The sequence below is a fragment of the Cyprinodon variegatus genome, unplaced genomic scaffold, assembly GCF_000732505.1.
Source record: "Cyprinodon variegatus isolate N-32 unplaced genomic scaffold, C_variegatus-1.0 Scaffold936, whole genome shotgun sequence".
In the NCBI taxonomy this organism is placed as follows: domain Eukaryota; kingdom Metazoa; phylum Chordata; class Actinopteri; order Cyprinodontiformes; family Cyprinodontidae; genus Cyprinodon; species Cyprinodon variegatus.
This window is the reverse complement of record NW_015151389.1, coordinates 126,351-144,616: the sequence shown is the minus strand read 5'-3', so window position 1 is coordinate 144,616 and position 18,266 is coordinate 126,351. Positions and strand designations below refer to the sequence as shown.

General features: G+C 42.3%; 1 protein-coding gene across 1 annotated transcript in view; it reads right to left on the bottom strand.

Annotated features, from left to right (window-relative positions):
- LOC107100095 (sodium- and chloride-dependent GABA transporter 2-like) overlaps window positions 1-18,266 on the bottom strand; it is a 44,062-nt gene that overhangs the window by 17,172 nt on the left and 8,624 nt on the right. The window contains exons 2-5 of the mRNA XM_015398461.1: window positions 16,965-17,099; window positions 16,730-16,870; window positions 16,461-16,548; window positions 9,023-9,155 (exon numbers count right to left, since the gene is read on the bottom strand). Coding sequence (XP_015253947.1) covers window positions 9,023-9,155; window positions 16,461-16,548; window positions 16,730-16,870; window positions 16,965-17,099 — 497 coding nt within the window. The remainder of the gene's footprint in view (window positions 1-9,022; window positions 9,156-16,460; window positions 16,549-16,729; window positions 16,871-16,964; window positions 17,100-18,266) is intronic.

The following is an 18,266-nucleotide window of genomic DNA, read 5'->3' as shown; positions in this document are numbered from 1 at the left end:
AAGGCCATCTGAGACAAGACTTTCACTGCCCTGAACCATACGGCGGAGCAAAATTGTCCAAGGGGCGGACCGTGGAAGGAGGGTTGCCCCTACGTTTGCTCATTGTCAGAGGGTTTGGCTCTCCACTAAAAACATCCCATTAAAGTCTATGTCCAGGAAGTTATCCCCTCGTTTCATTGGCCCTTATGAAATTTAAAGGATTGTTGGCCCATCTGTAGTCCATCTGCGCCTGCCTTCTTCCCTTCGTATCCACCCAACATTTCATGTCTCAGATTAAACCTGTCCAGTCCAGCCCGTTGTGCCCCCCAGCTGAGCCCCCTCCCCTTTTGGACAATGAAGGCCACCCTACCTACACGGTTTGCCAGATTGTGGATGCCCACCGGTGCGGGCGGGGTTGGCAATACCTGGTGGACTGGGAGGGCTACAGTCCTGAAGACCGCTCATGGGTTGACTGGTTTGTTTATTTTGGAGGAATGGAAATCACGGTATCGTTGGGTTTCAGTTTGCGGGGTGTTACGGCCCAAGGCCTTTTCCTCTGGGTCTCTAACCTCCATGTTTTGGACTCCTTAATTGGTGTTGATTGGAAGTGGAGGCAGCTGGCCAGTGTCTCCAGATGACGTCAGATCCACTTTAAGATGTACCACTTTCTTTGTCTAAGCCCCTTATTTTCTTTCTGTCTCCCTGCCACTCTCTCCCCCCTTCTCCCTTTCTTCCCCAACCAGTTATGATTTTTGTTAAATAAATTCCCTATTTAAGTTATCCCTAGTGTTGCTTCCCTTTCATTTGTTATGGTTTAAGAGCCGGACCATAACAAATTGGCCATTAGTTTGTTTTCCATTTCAGTTCCTCCTTTTGTCCACCAGATGCTGCCATCTGGTTACTCTGTCTTGGAGGGCTTGCCTACACGTTTCAACTAGCCACACCTGCAACGAGTCATCATCACCTCAGAGGAGTATATGTGTAACTGACTGTCATCACCTCTTGTTGCCTGTTTTGATTACTCTAGCCCATCTGAGCTTTGCTGAGTTATTCTCTGAACTTTTGAAGCACGAATAAACTTTATTCATGCTCTTACCCTTTGTTTCTTGTGAATCTTCGTCAGGAAACCTTCAGATCCTCAGGGATTTTTCAAGTCCTCCCAGCCCTGGAAGAAAACCTCTCGAGATGAAGAGAGTTCCACAACTCCTCTCCTCTGAGCTCAGACCACATCAAAGTCTCCAGTTGACAATCTGCTACGCTGCTCCTCTGTGCTACCATAAACTCACCTGTCTGCCGTCCAACGTCTCGTCCACCTTCAACAAGCCAAGATCCCCACAACTGGAACCATCTACCACCCTCCAATTCTGGCAGCTAGTTCAAGTAAGAACAGAGCATTCAGTCTTCTGCATTTTTCCCACCAACTGTGATCTCACCTTTTTTTGCTTAAGTGAACAAGGGAGACTCAGGGTGACTCAGCTCTCTCTTCACCACGACGGACTGGTACAGCGCCCGCTTCATGGCAGACGCTGCACCAATCCACCTGTCGATCCCCCGCTCCCTTCTTCCCTCATTCGTGAACAAGATCCCGAGATACTTAAACTCCTCCACTTGAGGCAGGACACCCCCGTGACCCGGAGAAGGCACTCTACCCTTTTCTGACTCACGACCATGGCCTCGGATTTGGAGGCACTGATCCCCATCCCGGCCGCTTCACACTTGGCTGCGAACCAATCCACCGAGAGCTGCAGATCACGACCTGATGAAGCCTATAGGACTGCATCATGTGCAAAAAGCAGAGATGCAATCCTAAGGCCACCAAAACGGATCCCCTCAACACCTTGGCTACGCCTAGAAATTCTGTCCATGAAGGTAATGAACAGTGTTGGGATATATTACCCAAGATGGAGCCACAACCAGTTGGATGATCTGAACCCATCCCCCTCCTCTTCTTCTCAACAAACAAAGGAGAACAAAGGATTCCTGCCAAAACAAGAACAAAGAAGACCCGGCCCACTGTGGGAGGCGGCCACCTCAAATGGACCAATCAGCCGAATACTACAACAGGAAGTTCCCCCACGTCACTCATGGCACAGACCAATCAGCCGATACTTCCACAGGAAGTGCTCCCGTGTCACACATGGTTTAAAAGCCAACAGCAGAAATTTTTCTCTCTCTTTTTCCATGGGTTTGGAGCCCGCCAGGAGAGACTTATTTCACGTGAAATACCAGAAGAAAGCTGACTGGAAGTAGCTTTCGTTTTCCTGCGTCAAAAGTCACGGATCGCAGTGTTCCATCGTGCATAGCGGCTGCGCTGACTGGGGAGACAGAAGCCTTTGAAGCTGACCGCGGAGTTTTGTTTTCCCCCTTCCTTGGACGAACCGGCTGAGAGGACGCTCTCTTGCCAATCACCTCTTAAAATCCCTCCTTTTCAACTCGTGAGTATATCAAGCCCTCTGCTGCAGCCCCGAACTGACTGAACTTTCCCGAGGGGCGGACCGGTGGCAGAGAACCCTCTGCGCGGCAGAAACCAAGCTGCGGTTGTCGTGGAAATGCCAGCCTCCCACGGACAAAGACGCATCTCACAGTAAAATCAATTTACTTTCCTTTTGATGCATTAGAAGTGCTGCTCAGGCGAGAGACAGGCAGAGTCAGGGTTTTGAATTAATGCTGATGTTTTTTTTTATCTGTGCTGATTAAGAGTTTGTTCATTTGGTTGAAATAAGTGTGTGTTTCTTTATTTTCTTTCTGGGCTTTCCTGTCCTCTTTGTTGTTTCTGCTTTGAGATAGTCATAAAGTTATCACATTCAGCCACGTGGGGTCCCCGTGGTTGCCCCCATTATGATTATAGGTTGTCCCTCCCCCATTTCTCTTTGTTCCCCTCACTGCGTGGAGAACAAAGGGGGGTGGTCCCTCATTTAGCTACACCCATTCACACACATCGCTACATTGTCAGGCAAAAAGGGGTTTTGCTAAACAATTTCTGCTCCTATTGTTAATACATGTTTAATAATTTTACCAATACTAAGCTGGATGTGTTAATGTTACATGATCAATTGCACAGTTATCATCATACCTGCTGCTTTGTTAATGCATTTAAGCATTTGCTGATTTAAGGTGGGATGTATTAGTTTACATGAGAAATTGCACTATTATACCTGCTGCTAGCGGACAATAGTGAATGTATTAATATCTGGAAAATTTTGGACAATCTCAGACGCCAGTAAACTGACTCTTATGGTTTTATTTCTTTGTTTTCTATCTCGTTTAATTGTTTATTTTCGATTTTCTTTTAAACTAGTCATTTAATCTACCTCGTGTTTATTTTTCTAGTAGCGTGTAGTGTTTGCATAGATGTTAGATTTCTGTAATCCTGAATTATTAGAATAAAGACATTATTGGTTAATCTGTAGTGGTTTTGGTCGTTCATATAACGGAGGGTTTATCACTCAGGGTGAATCCACCCCCTTTTGGTAATAGTACGAATAAACAGAGATAGAAGGTTCTTTATTGATAATTTAATAGCTTTGCTGATACTTAACCTGGGCCACTAGACTAGTGGATACCTGGATTTTAACAGCCGGTCCAGGAGCCCTCCAGTTGTGAATCAGCAACCGGTAAGTAGATAATTCAAGGCTACAATTATCCACCTAAGAACACTAAATTGATTTTGCCTTCGATGTTGAATAGGATAAATAATTAACTATAACTCCAGTTCTAGGTCCTTTCTATTCATTATCTGCAGGACATTATTTTTGCACAACAACAGAATCGGTGACAAAGGGCAGCCCTGGCGGAGTCCAACTCTCACCGGAAACGAGCCCGACTTACTGCCGGCAATGTGGGCCAGACTTTGACACCATTCATAAAGGGACCTGACAGCCCATATCAAAGGGCCCGGCACCGGAGAACCCCCCACAGGGCTCCCCGAGGTACACGGTCAAATGCCTTTTCCAAGTCCACAAAGCACATGTAGACTGGTTGGGCGAACTCCCATGTACCCTCCAGGACCCTGCTGAGGGTGTAGAGCTAGTCCAGTGTTCCACGACCAGGATGAAAACCACACTGCTCTTCCTAAATCTGAGGTTCGACTATCCGACTGACCCTCCTCTCCAGCACCCCCGAATAGACCTTGCCGGGGAGGCTTAAGAGTGTGACTCCCCTGTAATTGGAGCACACCCTCCGGTCCCCCTTTTTGAATAGGGGGACCACCACCCCAGTCTGCCAATCCAGGGGAACTGCCCCCGATGTCCATGCAATGTTGCAGAGTCGTGTCACCCAACACAACCCTACAACATCCAGGACCTTGAGGAACTCCAGGGGGATCTCATCCACCTCCAGGGCCCTACCACGAGGAACTTTTTAACCACCTCAGTGACCTCGCCCACAGAGATTGGAGAGCCCAGTCCAGAGTCCCCAGGCCCAGCTTCCTCAATGGAAGGCATGTTGGTGGGATTGAGGAGGTCTTCGAAGTATTCCGCCCACCGACCCACAACGTCCCGAGTCGAGGTCAGCAGCACACCATGCCCATTATAGTGTTGGTGCTGCACCGCTTCCCCCTCCTGAGACACCGGATGGCGGACCAGAATTGCTTCAGAGCCGTACGGAAGTCTTTCTCCATAGCCTTTTGAAACTCCTCCCACAGCCAAGTTTTTGCCTCAGCAACCACCCGGGCCGCATGCCGCTTCGCCCGCCGGTACTCATCAGCTGATTCCGGAGTCCCACAGGCCAATAGGGCCCGATAGGACTCCTTCTTCAACCTCACAGCATCCCTCACCGCAGGTGTCCACCAATGGGTTTGAGGGTTGCCGCCACAACAGGCACCGACAACCTCAAGCTCAGATAAGCCACCTCAACAATGGAGGAACGGAACATGGTCCACTTGGATTCAATGTCCCCCACCTCCCCCGGGATGTGTTCGAAGTTCTGCCGGAGATGGAGTTAAAGCCCCACCTAACAGGGGACTCCGCCAGATGTTCCCAGCAGACCCTCACAACACGTTTGGGCCTGCCAGGTCTGACCAGCATCCTCCCCCACCACCGGAGCCAACTCACCACCAGGTAGTGGTCAGTGGAAAGCTCCGCACCTCTCTTCACCTGAGTGTCCAAGACATACGGCCGCAAGTCCAATGAAACGATGACAAAGTCGATCATCGAACTGGGGCCTAGGGTGTCCTGGTGCCAAGTGCACATATGGACACCCTTATGCTTGAACATAGTGTTCGTTATGGACAATCCATGATGAGCACAGAAGTCCAACAACAGAACACCACTCGAGTTCAGATCGGGGCGGCCATTCCTCCCAACCACGCCCCTCCAGGTCTCACTGTCATTGCCCACGTGAGCGTTGAAGTCCCCCAGCAGGACAAGGGAGTCCCCAGGAGGGGCACCCTTCAGTACCCCCTCTAAGGACTCCAAGAAGGGTGGGTAATCTGAACTGTTGTTCGGCCTGTAAGCACAGACAACAGTCAGAACCCGCCCCCCCAACCGTAGGCGGAGGGAGGCTACCCTCTCGTTTACCGTGGTGAACCACAACGTACAGGCGCCGAGATGGGGGGCAAAAAGTATGCCCACTCCTGCCTGGCTCCTCTCACCGTGGGCAACTCCAGAGTGGAGGTATGTCCAGCCCCTCTCAAGGAGACTCGTTCCAGAACCAGAACCATGCGTCGTTTCTAGCCGGAACCTCTCAGCCTCACACACTAGGTGAGGAACCAGACAAAGCGCAGCCCAAAGACCCTTATGATGAGTACGATATTTGGATTCGGTATTCGGTGTTCCCTCACCGGGGCACCACTCTGGAGCCAGGCCTGGAGGGGGGGCATGATGGTGAGCGCCTGGTGGCCGGGCTTTTACCCATGGGGCCCAGCCGGGCTCAGCCCGAAGAGTAAACATGGGTCCCCCCTTACATGGGCCCACCACCCGTGAGGGGGGCCAGAGGGGTCGGGTGCAATGTGTGTTGGGTGGCGGCCGGGGGAGGGGACCCTGGCGGTCCGATCCTCGCCTGCAGAAGCTATGGCAAGAGCATTTTTTAAAAACTTTTTTTTCTTATTTGCAAAGAAATACAGTTTATATCTTTATATTTCCTAATATTACTTTCTTTTGATTATTCATTGCAGTATTCAGGAAGTTCACCCACCTGCCATTCATTTCAAACGGTTATGCTGCTGACGCAGCATCCTTAATTTATAAAGCTGCTGTATATAATACTCACCGTGCTGCAGGTAGAGACAGGAAGATACAGAACCTACATTTTCCACTCTGTCCTAGGACAGGCAGTGGCTCCATCACTTTAACAAAGAAATGGTATGGTGACTCTTACAGAGCCACAGGAACAGCTTAACTTTTGATCATTTTAACTTGCAGGAAGTCCACTATCTGTACAGGCGTTCACCCCTTTTGGTCAAAGAGAGACGACAGTGGTGATAGCAAGGTTGGCTAATGTTATCATCTTTTAGGTATTGATCCTATCAATACAGAAGTGGGCTTTTTAGTTTGGGGGCGGGGACGTCTGGAGCCGAGGTATTGAATTGCACTCATTGCACTGATTTTGTGCAGTATTTTTGCAGTATTTTTTGTTGCAACTTTTCTACTTCTGTTATTTGCTGTTGTTTCTAAAAAAAAAAAATGCATAACAATATTACAGCTTTCATTGATTTATTTCAAACTTGGAACTTTGTTTAGCCTGTAAGGTGTAAAAAAAAAAAAAAAAAAATAACTGATTAATTGATTTATCGAATCGAATCGCATCGTGGTGTATTCTTGAGTATCAAAAATAATCGAAACGTTGGATCAGGAAATCGATACTGAATCGAATCGCCATGATGGATGTGATTTACACCCCTAGTAAGGAAATAACTCATGTACTTCAACTTCGCTGTAAAATGTCTTGGTGTTTTAATATGCAATATCTCATGGAAATAAATCTTGTCAGACGCTTTAGGTTCCATTATAATCCAAATATTCAATTGATCTGGAACATCCAGAAATCCAAAATCCTGTGTTGGAATGTAACAAAACCTCCGCCAAGTTTCAGATATCCGCACAAATTAATACCACATTATAGAAACAAAACCCAGCCAAGTCCAAATTTTGCTGTTTCACATCTTTAAGATCTTGTTCTTTATGAATGAAAACTCCATGATTTGGAAAAATAGTGGGGTTCTTTATTCCTCTGTGTAGCTGTTTTTTTCCCCCTAGTGAATCTCTAAAGAGCTTCAATACATTGTTTCCATTTGCTTCCCCTCTCTTAGCTTTTAATCCAAGGCAAAGACAGGAGAGCTTTGCTGACTAAAATCCCTATATTACTTCATAAAAGCCACAAACTTTGTTTTTGTATTAGGGTTTAGAATTACCCAGAACCTGGGTATTTGTAAAACTTTTAATCAAGCAAAGTATTACAGTTTTTAACGAAGTTATTCAAACTGTGACCATTGATTGTTTTCTAAATAAAAAATATGATTAAGTTTAAAGAACGCAAAGCATATTGTTTATTGTAGCCTTACCTTTCCTGTGGATCTCACTCCTTTCCACACACAGAAGTAGCAGATGATCCAGGACAGAAAAAGGCACAATGTAAGATCCCACCGAATGGTTCCCAAGGCCTCTATGCCCGTGGATATGTTTAACACCCGTCGCCTGTAAGCAGATTTACTGTAAGTGGTGGTAAACACATACTTAAAGCTGCATGCCTGTTATAAATCTTTATAATCAGATAACATTTCCTTTAGTTTGTTGTGACATGTTAATAGAGTAACAGCAGAGTGCAACCTCTTTTTTCTTCTTTTGTTTTCAAGACAGGTGTTTGAATTAATCTTTTCAATATGTGGAAATAACCTTTTTCACTCGTTTTAGACTTTTTCTCCCATCTGAACCTCTTTCAAATGATTGAGTTGTCAGTACAAATGTGAGGAAAATTAGTAATACACAAAACTTTAGAATTCATTTATATTCTATAAAACTTTCTGAAAATACTATTTATCATGATTAGACAGGTGCATTATGCAGAATTGTTTTTAAACCCTCCTGCCTAATAAATACATTTTTTAAACTTGGTATATGAATATAAATAGCTTTTATGGTTATGCAGGGAGTATTGCAAATTATATGGACACATCATTGTAAGTAGAAAAAGGTGAAAGATGAAAGAAAGAAGAGATGAAAGGGAGACAATGATCTTCAGTCTGCTTTATCATCTGCAAGGAGAGATGTGAAAAGAACAAAAAAGCCAACAAATATAAGATAAGAGATACAATCAAGTGGCACTTAGATACTATTGCTGAAGAATAAAAATACTTTTTGTTGGGGTTTTGGTGGGACCAATCCATATGGTGTTAGCTACAAAACGTCCTCCTCCTGATTTACAGTGCAAATTTGATGGTATAAATGTAATGNAGGAAATAACTCATGTACTTCAACTTCGCTGTAAAATGTCTTGGTGTTTTAATATGCAATATCTCATGGAAATAAATCGTGTCAGACGCTTTAGGCTCCATTATAATCCAAATATTCAATTGATCTGGAACATCCAGAAATCCAAAATCCTGTGTTGGAATGTAACAAAACCTCCGCCAAGTTTCAGATATCCGCACAAATTAATACCACATTATAGAAACAAAACCCAGCCAAGTCCAAATTTTGCTGTTTCACATCTTTAAGATCTTGTTCTTTATGAATGAAAACTCCATGATTTGGAAAAATAGTGGGGTTCTTTATTCCTCTGTGTAGCTGTTTTTTTCCCCCTAGTGAATCTCTAAAGAGCTTCAATACATTGTTTCCATTTGCTTCCCCTCTCTTAGCTTTTAATCCAAGGCAAAGACAGGAGAGCTTTGCTGACTAAAATCCCTATATTACTTCATAAAAGCCACAAACTTTGTTTTTGTATTAGGGTTTAGAATTACCCAGAACCTGGGTATTTGTAAAACTTTTAATCAAGCAAAGTATTACAGTTTTTAACGAAGTTATTCAAACTGTGACCATTGATTGTTTTCTAAATAAAAAATATGATTAAGTTTAAAGAACGCAAAGCATATTGTTTATTGTAGCCTTACCTTTCCTGTGGATCTCACTCCTTTCCACACACAGAAGTAGCAGATGATCCAGGACAGAAAAAGGCACAATGTAAGATCCCACCGAATGGTTCCCAAGGCCTCTATGCCCGTGGATATGTTTAACACCCGTCGCCTGTAAGCAGATTTACTGTAAGTGGTGGTAAACACATACTTAAAGCTGCATGCCTGTTATAAATCTTTATAATCAGATAACATTTCCTTTAGTTTGTTGTGACATGTTAATAGAGTAACAGCAGAGTGCAACCTCTTTTTTCTTCTTTTGTTTTCAAGACAGGTGTTTGAATTAATCTTTTCAATATGTGGAAATAACCTTTTTCACTCGTTTTAGACTTTTTCTCCCATCTGAACCTCTTTCAAATGATTGAGTTGTCAGTACAAATGTGAGGAAAATTAGTAATACACAAAACTTTAGAATTCATTTATATTCTATAAAACTTTCTGAAAATACTATTTATCATGATTAGACAGGTGCATTATGCAGAATTGTTTTTAAACCCTCCTGCCTAATAAATACATTTTTTAAACTTGGTATATGAATATAAATAGCTTTTATGGTTATGCAGGGAGTATTGCAAATTATATGGACACATCATTGTAAGTAGAAAAAGGTGAAAGATGAAAGAAAGAAGAGATGAAAGGGAGACAATGATCTTCAGTCTGCTTTATCATCTGCAAGGAGAGATGTGAAAAGAACAAAAAAGCCAACAAATATAAGATAAGAGATACAATCAAGTGGCACTTAGATACTATTGCTGAAGAATAAAAATACTTTTTGTTGGGGTTTTGGTGGGACCAATCCATATGGTGTTAGCTACAAAACGTCCTCCTCCTGATTTACAGTGCAAATTTGATGGTATAAATGTAATGGGATCAGAGGTCTGCTATGGAATCAATTATAATCTTTGAGAGCATTTACAGTACCCCTGAATTGCAGTTTAGGGCTACTATCTATTTTTGTCAGACTGCTGGATTCAATCTACAAAAAAAACCCAGGGATGGACCAAGACCAGTGTGGGTCCTCGGGCAAGACCCTTCTCAGTAATGCCTACCTCAAACAATGATGAGAGACAACGAAATGAATGACATGCTGGCTCAGAAGTCTCCTGGCCAAACAAGGTCTGCATCAGGTGCTGGGGAACCAGAGCACCTTGATAAAAAAATGGGCTACTGGAACAAGATGGAAATGAGTGAGATTCAAGAACAGGGCTCCTAGTCAGAGGTGCTACATGCGAAGGATGCGGGAGAATTTGTCACTTCAAAACCCACAGTCCACATTCATGGTGAAACAACTAGTAGCTCAATGTTCTGACATCCATAAACGGGAACTGTTCTCACAACTTGAGATTGAAGAGGTCCGAAACCCCTGTTCTGGTAAGGAGGAACCAGGGAACCCGGGTCCCAGGTCAGAGGGGAGTTAACACTAACCCTCCCACCAGAGATTGGGTACAATGCCCCAATAAGCGCAACCACGCTGAAAGAGGCAGCGTCTGACCTGAAATAAATTAGATAATGGCAGTTAGATAGACTAAGTAAAGTACCACGAGAAAGTCTTCTAGAAGACGTGAATACAGCTCTGCAAATAATTCCTACATCAACCATCACTGACACAAATGAGCTGATATACAGCACAGCAGCAGTGATCCTAGAGATGCTTGCCTGTAAGAACAACCATGTGATTAAATTACACCACGGAAAAGAAGGCTGGAGGCTAATATCAAGGCAACATGGACAGAAGTGAGTCAGTTGGCAGAGGCCCTAAAAGGTGCAATGAAAAAGCAAGTATTAGGGAGCAAGTACCCAAGTACGGCCAGATGCCCATACCTGAAGCCCTGGAAACTGCCAAACAAAGGCTCCAAGCCTTGGCCAGCCACCTAAAGAAGTACACGAGAGACAATGAAGCCAGAAAGGTAAACTGTTCTCAACTCCACCAGTGAAAGTGAACAATCAGTGCCAGGACAGTAATAATAGAACAGCCCCACCAAGGCCGGAAACTGAAAAGTATTGGAAAGGCATATGGGAGAAAGAGGCAACACACTACAGTGATGTACAGTGGTTGGTGGCTCTGAGAGAGAACCTCAGCAACCTCCCTGAACAGAATCCAGTCACCATCACAGTGGCTGACATCCAAGAAAGAGTTTCAGATATGAAAAACTGGACAGCATCGGCCCCGACATGATACACGCCTACTGGCTTAAGAAACTCATGGCACTCAATGAACACTTTGCAGCGCAAATCAACCAGCTGCTGAGAAATGGGAACCACTCCGAATGGCTAACGGGCACATAATCCTCATCCTGAAGGATCACTCAGAAGGTACAGTCTCATCCAATTATCGGCCAATAAATGGCCTCTCCATAATGTAGACGCTCATGTTCTGGATCATAGCTGCTAAGATAAGTGGGCACATGGATCAGTTCCTGGTAGACCAAGAGTCGCTCAAGACTGCAGAACCTGAAACACTAACCTGAGCATTGCCTGGATTGATTACAAGAAAGCCTACAACTTTACCACAACTTTTCTTTTAAACAACAAAGAACCCAAATGCAAAAAAAGAGAAAAATCCAACCTTTTATTTAAGTACATTATTTTGGTGGTAAAAATAAAATCACCCATTTAGAAAATAAAAAACATGAAATCATGTTTCCCACAATTATTGGCACCACTAACAATTCCACAAAAATGTTTATTGATTTCCTTTAAATGTATTTTTCTGTAGTTGCTAAAGTTGTTCAGGGTATCTAGGAACTTTTAATTAGTAATTCATGACTTCCTGTTTCCCTGGGGTATAAATATGACGTGACGCAGAGGCCTAATTCCCTTACCAATTCGTCAGGATGGCAAAGACATAGGAACACACAATTCAAGTAAGACAGATGTGCGTTGACCTTCATAAGTCAGGCAGCGGTTACTAGAAAATAGCCACTCATCTTAACTTGCCTGTATCTACAGTCATATGATTCACTAAGAAGTTTAAAAAAACTGGAGGAACAAACAAGGCTGGAAGAGGTCCCAAGTTTATCTTGCCATAATGCACAGTGAGGAGGATAGTAAGAGAAGTAAAAAAAAAGTCCTACGCTTGCTGTCACACAATTGCAACAAAGAGTGGAATCTTGGGCTTCACAAAATCTCTGAAACAACCATCAGACGCTCTCTACATGCCAACGAGCTGTTTGGAAGGCATGCAAGGAAAAAGCCTTTTCTCATTTCTCACCAACACTCATAAACATAAACATCTGGAGTTTGCTCAGCGGCACTGGGACTTCAACTGGGATTGCGTGCTTTGGTCAGATGAGACTAAGATTGAGCTTTTTGGCAAAAAAACGCTCTAAGTGGGTCTGGCGTAAAACAGAAGATGAAAATGCCGAAAAGCACCTCAAGCCCATGGGGAAGTAGGGTGGAGGATCTGTAATGCTGTGGGCCTGTTCCTCATCCAAAGGCCCTGGGAACCTTGTTAGGATGCATGGCATCATGAATGCTTTGAAATACCAGGATATTTTAAATGAAAACCTAATGGCCTCTGCCAAAAAGCTGAAGATGGGTCGTCATTGGGTCTTTCAGCAGGATAATGTTCTAAAACATGTGCCCAAAAAATGGTTCAGCAGTCACAAAATCAAGGTCCTCCAATGGCCTTCTCAGTCTCCAGACCTCAACCCAATCGAAAACCTGTGGGGCGAGCTAAAGAGGAGAGTGCACAAGAGAGGACCCAGGACACTGGATGATCTAGAAAGATTGTGCAAAGAGGAATGGTCAAAGATCCCTCTCTCTGTGTTCTCCAATCTTGTGAAATGTTATAGGAGGAGATTAGGTGCTGTCTTGTTTGCAAAGTGGGCTGTACAAAGTATTAACATCAGGGGTGCCAATTATTGTGGAACACATGATTTCACATTTTTTATTTTCTAAATGTATGAGTTTATTTTTACCACCAAAGTAATGTACTTAAAAGTTTGGATTTTTCACTTTTTGGGTTCTTGTTGTTTAAAAAAAGGAGAATTTTTTGAAGTCCTTAACCACATCTTAAACAGGGGTGCCAATAATTGTGGAGGGCACTGTATGGTCTGGTGGCAGCAGGGAAGAACGACCTGCGGTAGCGCTCCTTTTTACAAACAGGGTGTAAAAGTCTTTCACTAAAGACTAATATAGGCTGTAGTATATTTACCCATGGAACAATCTCAGAAGAACAGAAAACAATGTGAAAGTTAAAAAAAATTAAAAACTTAAATTTGGCTGAGTTTTTTTGACCATACATGTACATGTATTCAATTTATTCACCTAGTGCAGCATTTCTGTTGTCTCACACAGTCTAGTGTCAAATTATAAACGTGAGTCATTAACCGGGACTACAAGTTAAGTTCACCGGCATTGAAACATAATGTTGAAATGCTATCAGTTTAACTTTTGACTGTATTGATATTCTTCACTAAAGGAAAAACAGAATAGGGAGAAAATGCTGAGTCAAACTGAGCGCCTCTTTGAGCCAAGCAGCAAGAGGAGCAATGAAGAGAGGGTTAGAGGGAGAGCCAGAGATACTGTACCTGAACTGTTTTAAAAAATTGGATGTTTAATGCATGATAACTGAAAATTCTGTAAGATTATAATAAGAATGTTATACAACTAGCTTCGCCTCATCTGTTCCTGTTTGGCTGTGACACCATCCTGGAGAGTAATATCAGCTGTGCTGCTGCCATCAACACTTTTGTCTATAGATGTTCCAGATCAGTCTGTTTTTCTGTGAAGTCATGTTTCTCTGTGACTGGCTGGATGTGCTCTCTTCATCTTCTGACATGGGATCTGGTAAGGAGCTTGTCTGCCTGGCTGTGTGTTTTCTGGACAGGGCCGCCTTTTACAGTTGCCTTTTGTATCTCTGTGTCTGTCTCCTTGAACCCCAGTCGTCCTCGGCAGATGGCCTCTCACACTGAGCATTGTTCTGCTGGAGGTTTCTTCCTGTTTAAAGGGAGGTTTATCTCTCCACTTTTGGCACAAGCATGCTTAGTTTGAGGGATTGACCTTCGAGTCAATGAGTCAATGCAATCAATTGGTTTCCCTTGGATAGAAAACATTTAATAAATCTGACTGTATGATCTGGTGAACTGTAAAGTGATTTGAGATGACATGTGTTGTATTTTGGCACTATATAAATAAACTGAACTCAATTGAAATATAAGACACCATAATCAACATAATATTGTAATAGGGTCCTGAGGTCTATTTGAAATACTCATGTATATATAAAACAACTAATTTCAACTGACATTTCAATTATACTGGAATGTCATTTGTGACATATTTCTAAGCAGTTAAGCTTCGAAAGATGACATTAAATTCATGTTTATAATGTCTGAAATGTCAAGCAGGGGAGACAGGAGAGGAGGGACAGTGTTAGGAATCCAGTTTGTGTGGATTGTGTTTTTTTTGTCCTCCCTCCACCACCAGGTTCTCGCCTGGTTCTCGTTGGCCTTCTCACACATTTGCGGATGGTTGATTCATTTCCAGAGGACTCTTAAGCTGCTGACTGCCACTACCTCTACGCCATAGTGTTTGCCAGTTTTGGGTACTCTAGCCAAGCTGAGTTTTGCTGAGTGAAACTGAGTTTTTGTCAACCTGAGTCTTAACCTTTTTGTTTTGTTGTCTTTGCCTCTCGGCGGGAAGTCATCCTGCAAACTGGATGTTTTGGCCCTTTCCCCCCTGGAAGAATCATATGAGCTTCAAACTGAGCTGGGGATTCAAACAGGAGGTCTGGATCTACTTTTCCCCAAAGGATTGTTTGAGCTTTTTCACTCAGTGTGTTCCTCTCTCAAGGCCACACATTTCTCTCCAGGCTGGTGCTTGTAGACCAGACATAGCTTCTCCCCATAACAAATCAGGTTCTTTCTCAAGGTTTATTCATAACATGTTACTGTTAACCAAAGTGTGTGTAATTTGTTATGACTCTGACTGCTTTNAAAAAAGTACTCCAGAGTGTTGTTCAGCATGGGGGTGAGTAGAAAATGAAGGCTAATCATGTTTTGGGTGTACTATTCCTTTAATATTGTAATAGGGTCTGAAGGTCTATTTGAAATACTCATGTATATATGAAACAACTAATTTCAACTGACATTTCAGTTATACTGGAATGTCATTTGTGACATATTTCTAAGCAGTTATAGACTTAAGCTTCGAAAGATGACATTAAAATCATCAATCATCAATTTTTAATGTCTGAAATGTCTAGCAGGGGAGACAGGAGAGGAGGAACAGTGTTAGGAATCCAGTTTGTGTGGGTTGTGTTTTTGTTTGTCTTCCCTCCACCACCAGGTGGCCACTGGTTCTCGTTGGCCTTCTCACACACCTGCGGATGGTTGCCTCATTACCAGAGGACTCTTAAGCTGCTGACTGCCACTACCTCAACGCCATAGTGTTTGCCAGTTTTGGGTACTCTAGCCCATCTGAGCTTTAAACTGAGCCGGGGATTCAAACAGGAGGTTTGGATCTACTTTTCCCCAAAGGATTGTTTGAGCTTCACACCGAGCAGGGGATTCATCTCCTCAAGAAACTGTTCAAGTACCATAGAAAATCTAAGTGGCAGCAAGCTCCTCCATTCCTCAAGGAAACACCTCGACCTGGGTAATCCCTGTCCACCCTCCAATGAGCAAGTTAATTACTGGAACAACCCACACCTACTGGATTCAGAGAAAGACACCTTTTCAGGACACGTGAGTCCTGTTGCCTTTATGCCCTTTTGCAAATCGAAGCTCAAATTTCCCACTGAGCCTGAACTAACCACAGGAACTTCCCCTTCTCTTTTCAGTCCCGGTTCGCCAGTGTTCAGAGCAGCACTTGACCCATCTCTACCAGTTCTCAATAAACCTGTTAAACCTTCCCCTGGTCTCTCTGTTTGGTTTTCTGCATGTGGGTCAGATCTTTCGATAAAATCATGACAAACAGAGAAATTCATAGTCAAGACCTTTCAAAAGTCACAATGAGGTATTTGCTCCTAAAAACTCTGAAAATGAACAGATTTGAATAATGGAATTAAAAACATCTCTGAGGGAGCCTGCTACCGAACAAGCCTAGAAGTTCTGACTCTTGACCTCAGCATTTTTTGGGCCCTGCATACGGCCCTGCTGACCACAGTCCATTTTGGTTTTCATTGTTTTGATTCAAGTATAACTTTTTCTACAAGATGTGACTAAACTTCTTCTCAAAGGGTGTCTGGAAAGAGGCTTCTATTTTTAAATTTGGTTATAGTAGGCAAAGACTGACTAAAATTTAATTCCATGAAAAGACTTTGAATGAAACTAAATACATTTTTCGTAAAAATTAAACAAACAACAAAACAACGATTTATCCATCGATCCATCCATCCACTTTAACTCCCTTTATTTACAGGAAAGTATTATTAATAATTATTAATAATAATAGCCTGATAATAGAGACTTACTGCCAAAACTCTATAACAGACGATGATGCATTCACAGGTGCGGTCCAGTTGGCAGTCTTAATATAGTTGTTTATTTCCACACAACAATCTGAAATATACCAAATCTTTGTTAAACATGCCAACTTGTCACTACAGTTTGTGCATCTTGACTTGGTTTTGCTAGGTTTTAAGTCCTTATAAAACATTATTTACCTTAATGTGGTTTAATACAACAGCATGTTATAGTGTTCAATTATAGTGTTGGATTATTATAATAATGAATTATTTACCTGTATTCCACGTGTTGTTACAGCTGGCCCATGGCAACTTTCCAGAGAATGACGAGAAGAAATACAGGAATGCCCAGGCTAAAATCGCAACATAGCTGATGTTTCCATAAAAAATTATCAACTGACTGGCATATCCCATACCTGGAAAAACAAATAATTTTTTTTAGATTTCTTGTTAAATGTAACCATTTCTTTCTACATTTTATTTATGCTTTGAATAGGTTGGTTTGCTCATCTTCAAACAAGGGGCAGATCTTTCTCCAGCACATGATTCCTCCCTGACTGGTGTACTGGCCCAGCGATGTTTCCAGGACAAACAGAGGGACACCACAGGTAACAAGAAAAAGGAAGTAAGGGATGAAGAATGCACCTGTAAGTTATAAAAAGTACTGTAAATACTATTATCCAACTGAACCTTGGATGATGGAAACCATCAAAAAATATACTTCAGAAACAAAACACTCTGACCTGTAGAGTCTTTAAAGAAAATAAGTGCAGGATAACAGCCCCACACAACAAGGTTTTTCTCACTGAACAGAAATAATTTGAAGATGTATACATTTCAGTAAAAAATAAAAATAATGATATGCTTAATCAAAACAATGCTTTTTTGCAGAATTTTAATTCAAAGCTGTATATAATGCTGTTTTTGTTATATCAACATAATCCAGTTCTCTTTTAGCTTTTGTTTGTAGGTGGAATTCTATACATTTGGAATTTAGCTTCTACATTTACAGTTGATTTTGGTGGATTAACAACAGTCTTTCGAGCCACTGGAAAAAACGTACAATTATTTTTTATTTTTTTAATGCCTGTATGTAACTTGAATAGTTAGGTATAAGACTCTAGGAAGTTCTTTGAGATATTCATACATATTCACTGTTGTGGTGAAAGCTAAATTGTGCAGCCCTAGCCTTAACAAACTTTTTGGCATTTTGGTATTTACATTCTGATTCACTTGGATAATGCAAATAACAGAATGACTAAATTCTATAACAAAACCCTGACGGAAATATGTGATGTTATGATCTAACTTGCAAAAAGTAAGGCATCACATTTTTTTTTTTTTTTTTTTGCTAACATAGCTAATCCAAATTACTTAAGGGCTAGGCCATAAAACTGGCTTGAGATATATCTGAAAGTCCTTGCTTAGGTCAGAAAAAATAAATAGAAGTTGTGCCAACAGATTTATTTGACAAGCTCCTGAAGATTATGTGTGCTTTTTGGGAGGAAAGAGTTCATCGCTCAGCTTGGCATATTTCTTCTGATAAATATTTCAACATTCGCCGTGAAACAGAGCTTCTTCTTTCTCCCTTTTCAAATGTCTTTACATTTAGTTTAGGTAATTCATCTCTTCACATGGAACCAGGGCAGATAGCCAAAGGCTCGAATGATCCAACAACTCTTGCGAAATTAATACAAGGGTGTGCTTCTTTTAGCTGATGTAATAAGATCCTAGTGACCCGTAGAAAAATATGGAAGAACTTCTACAAACTATAGCACTATGTTGCGATCAAAGAAATAATTATTTATTTAT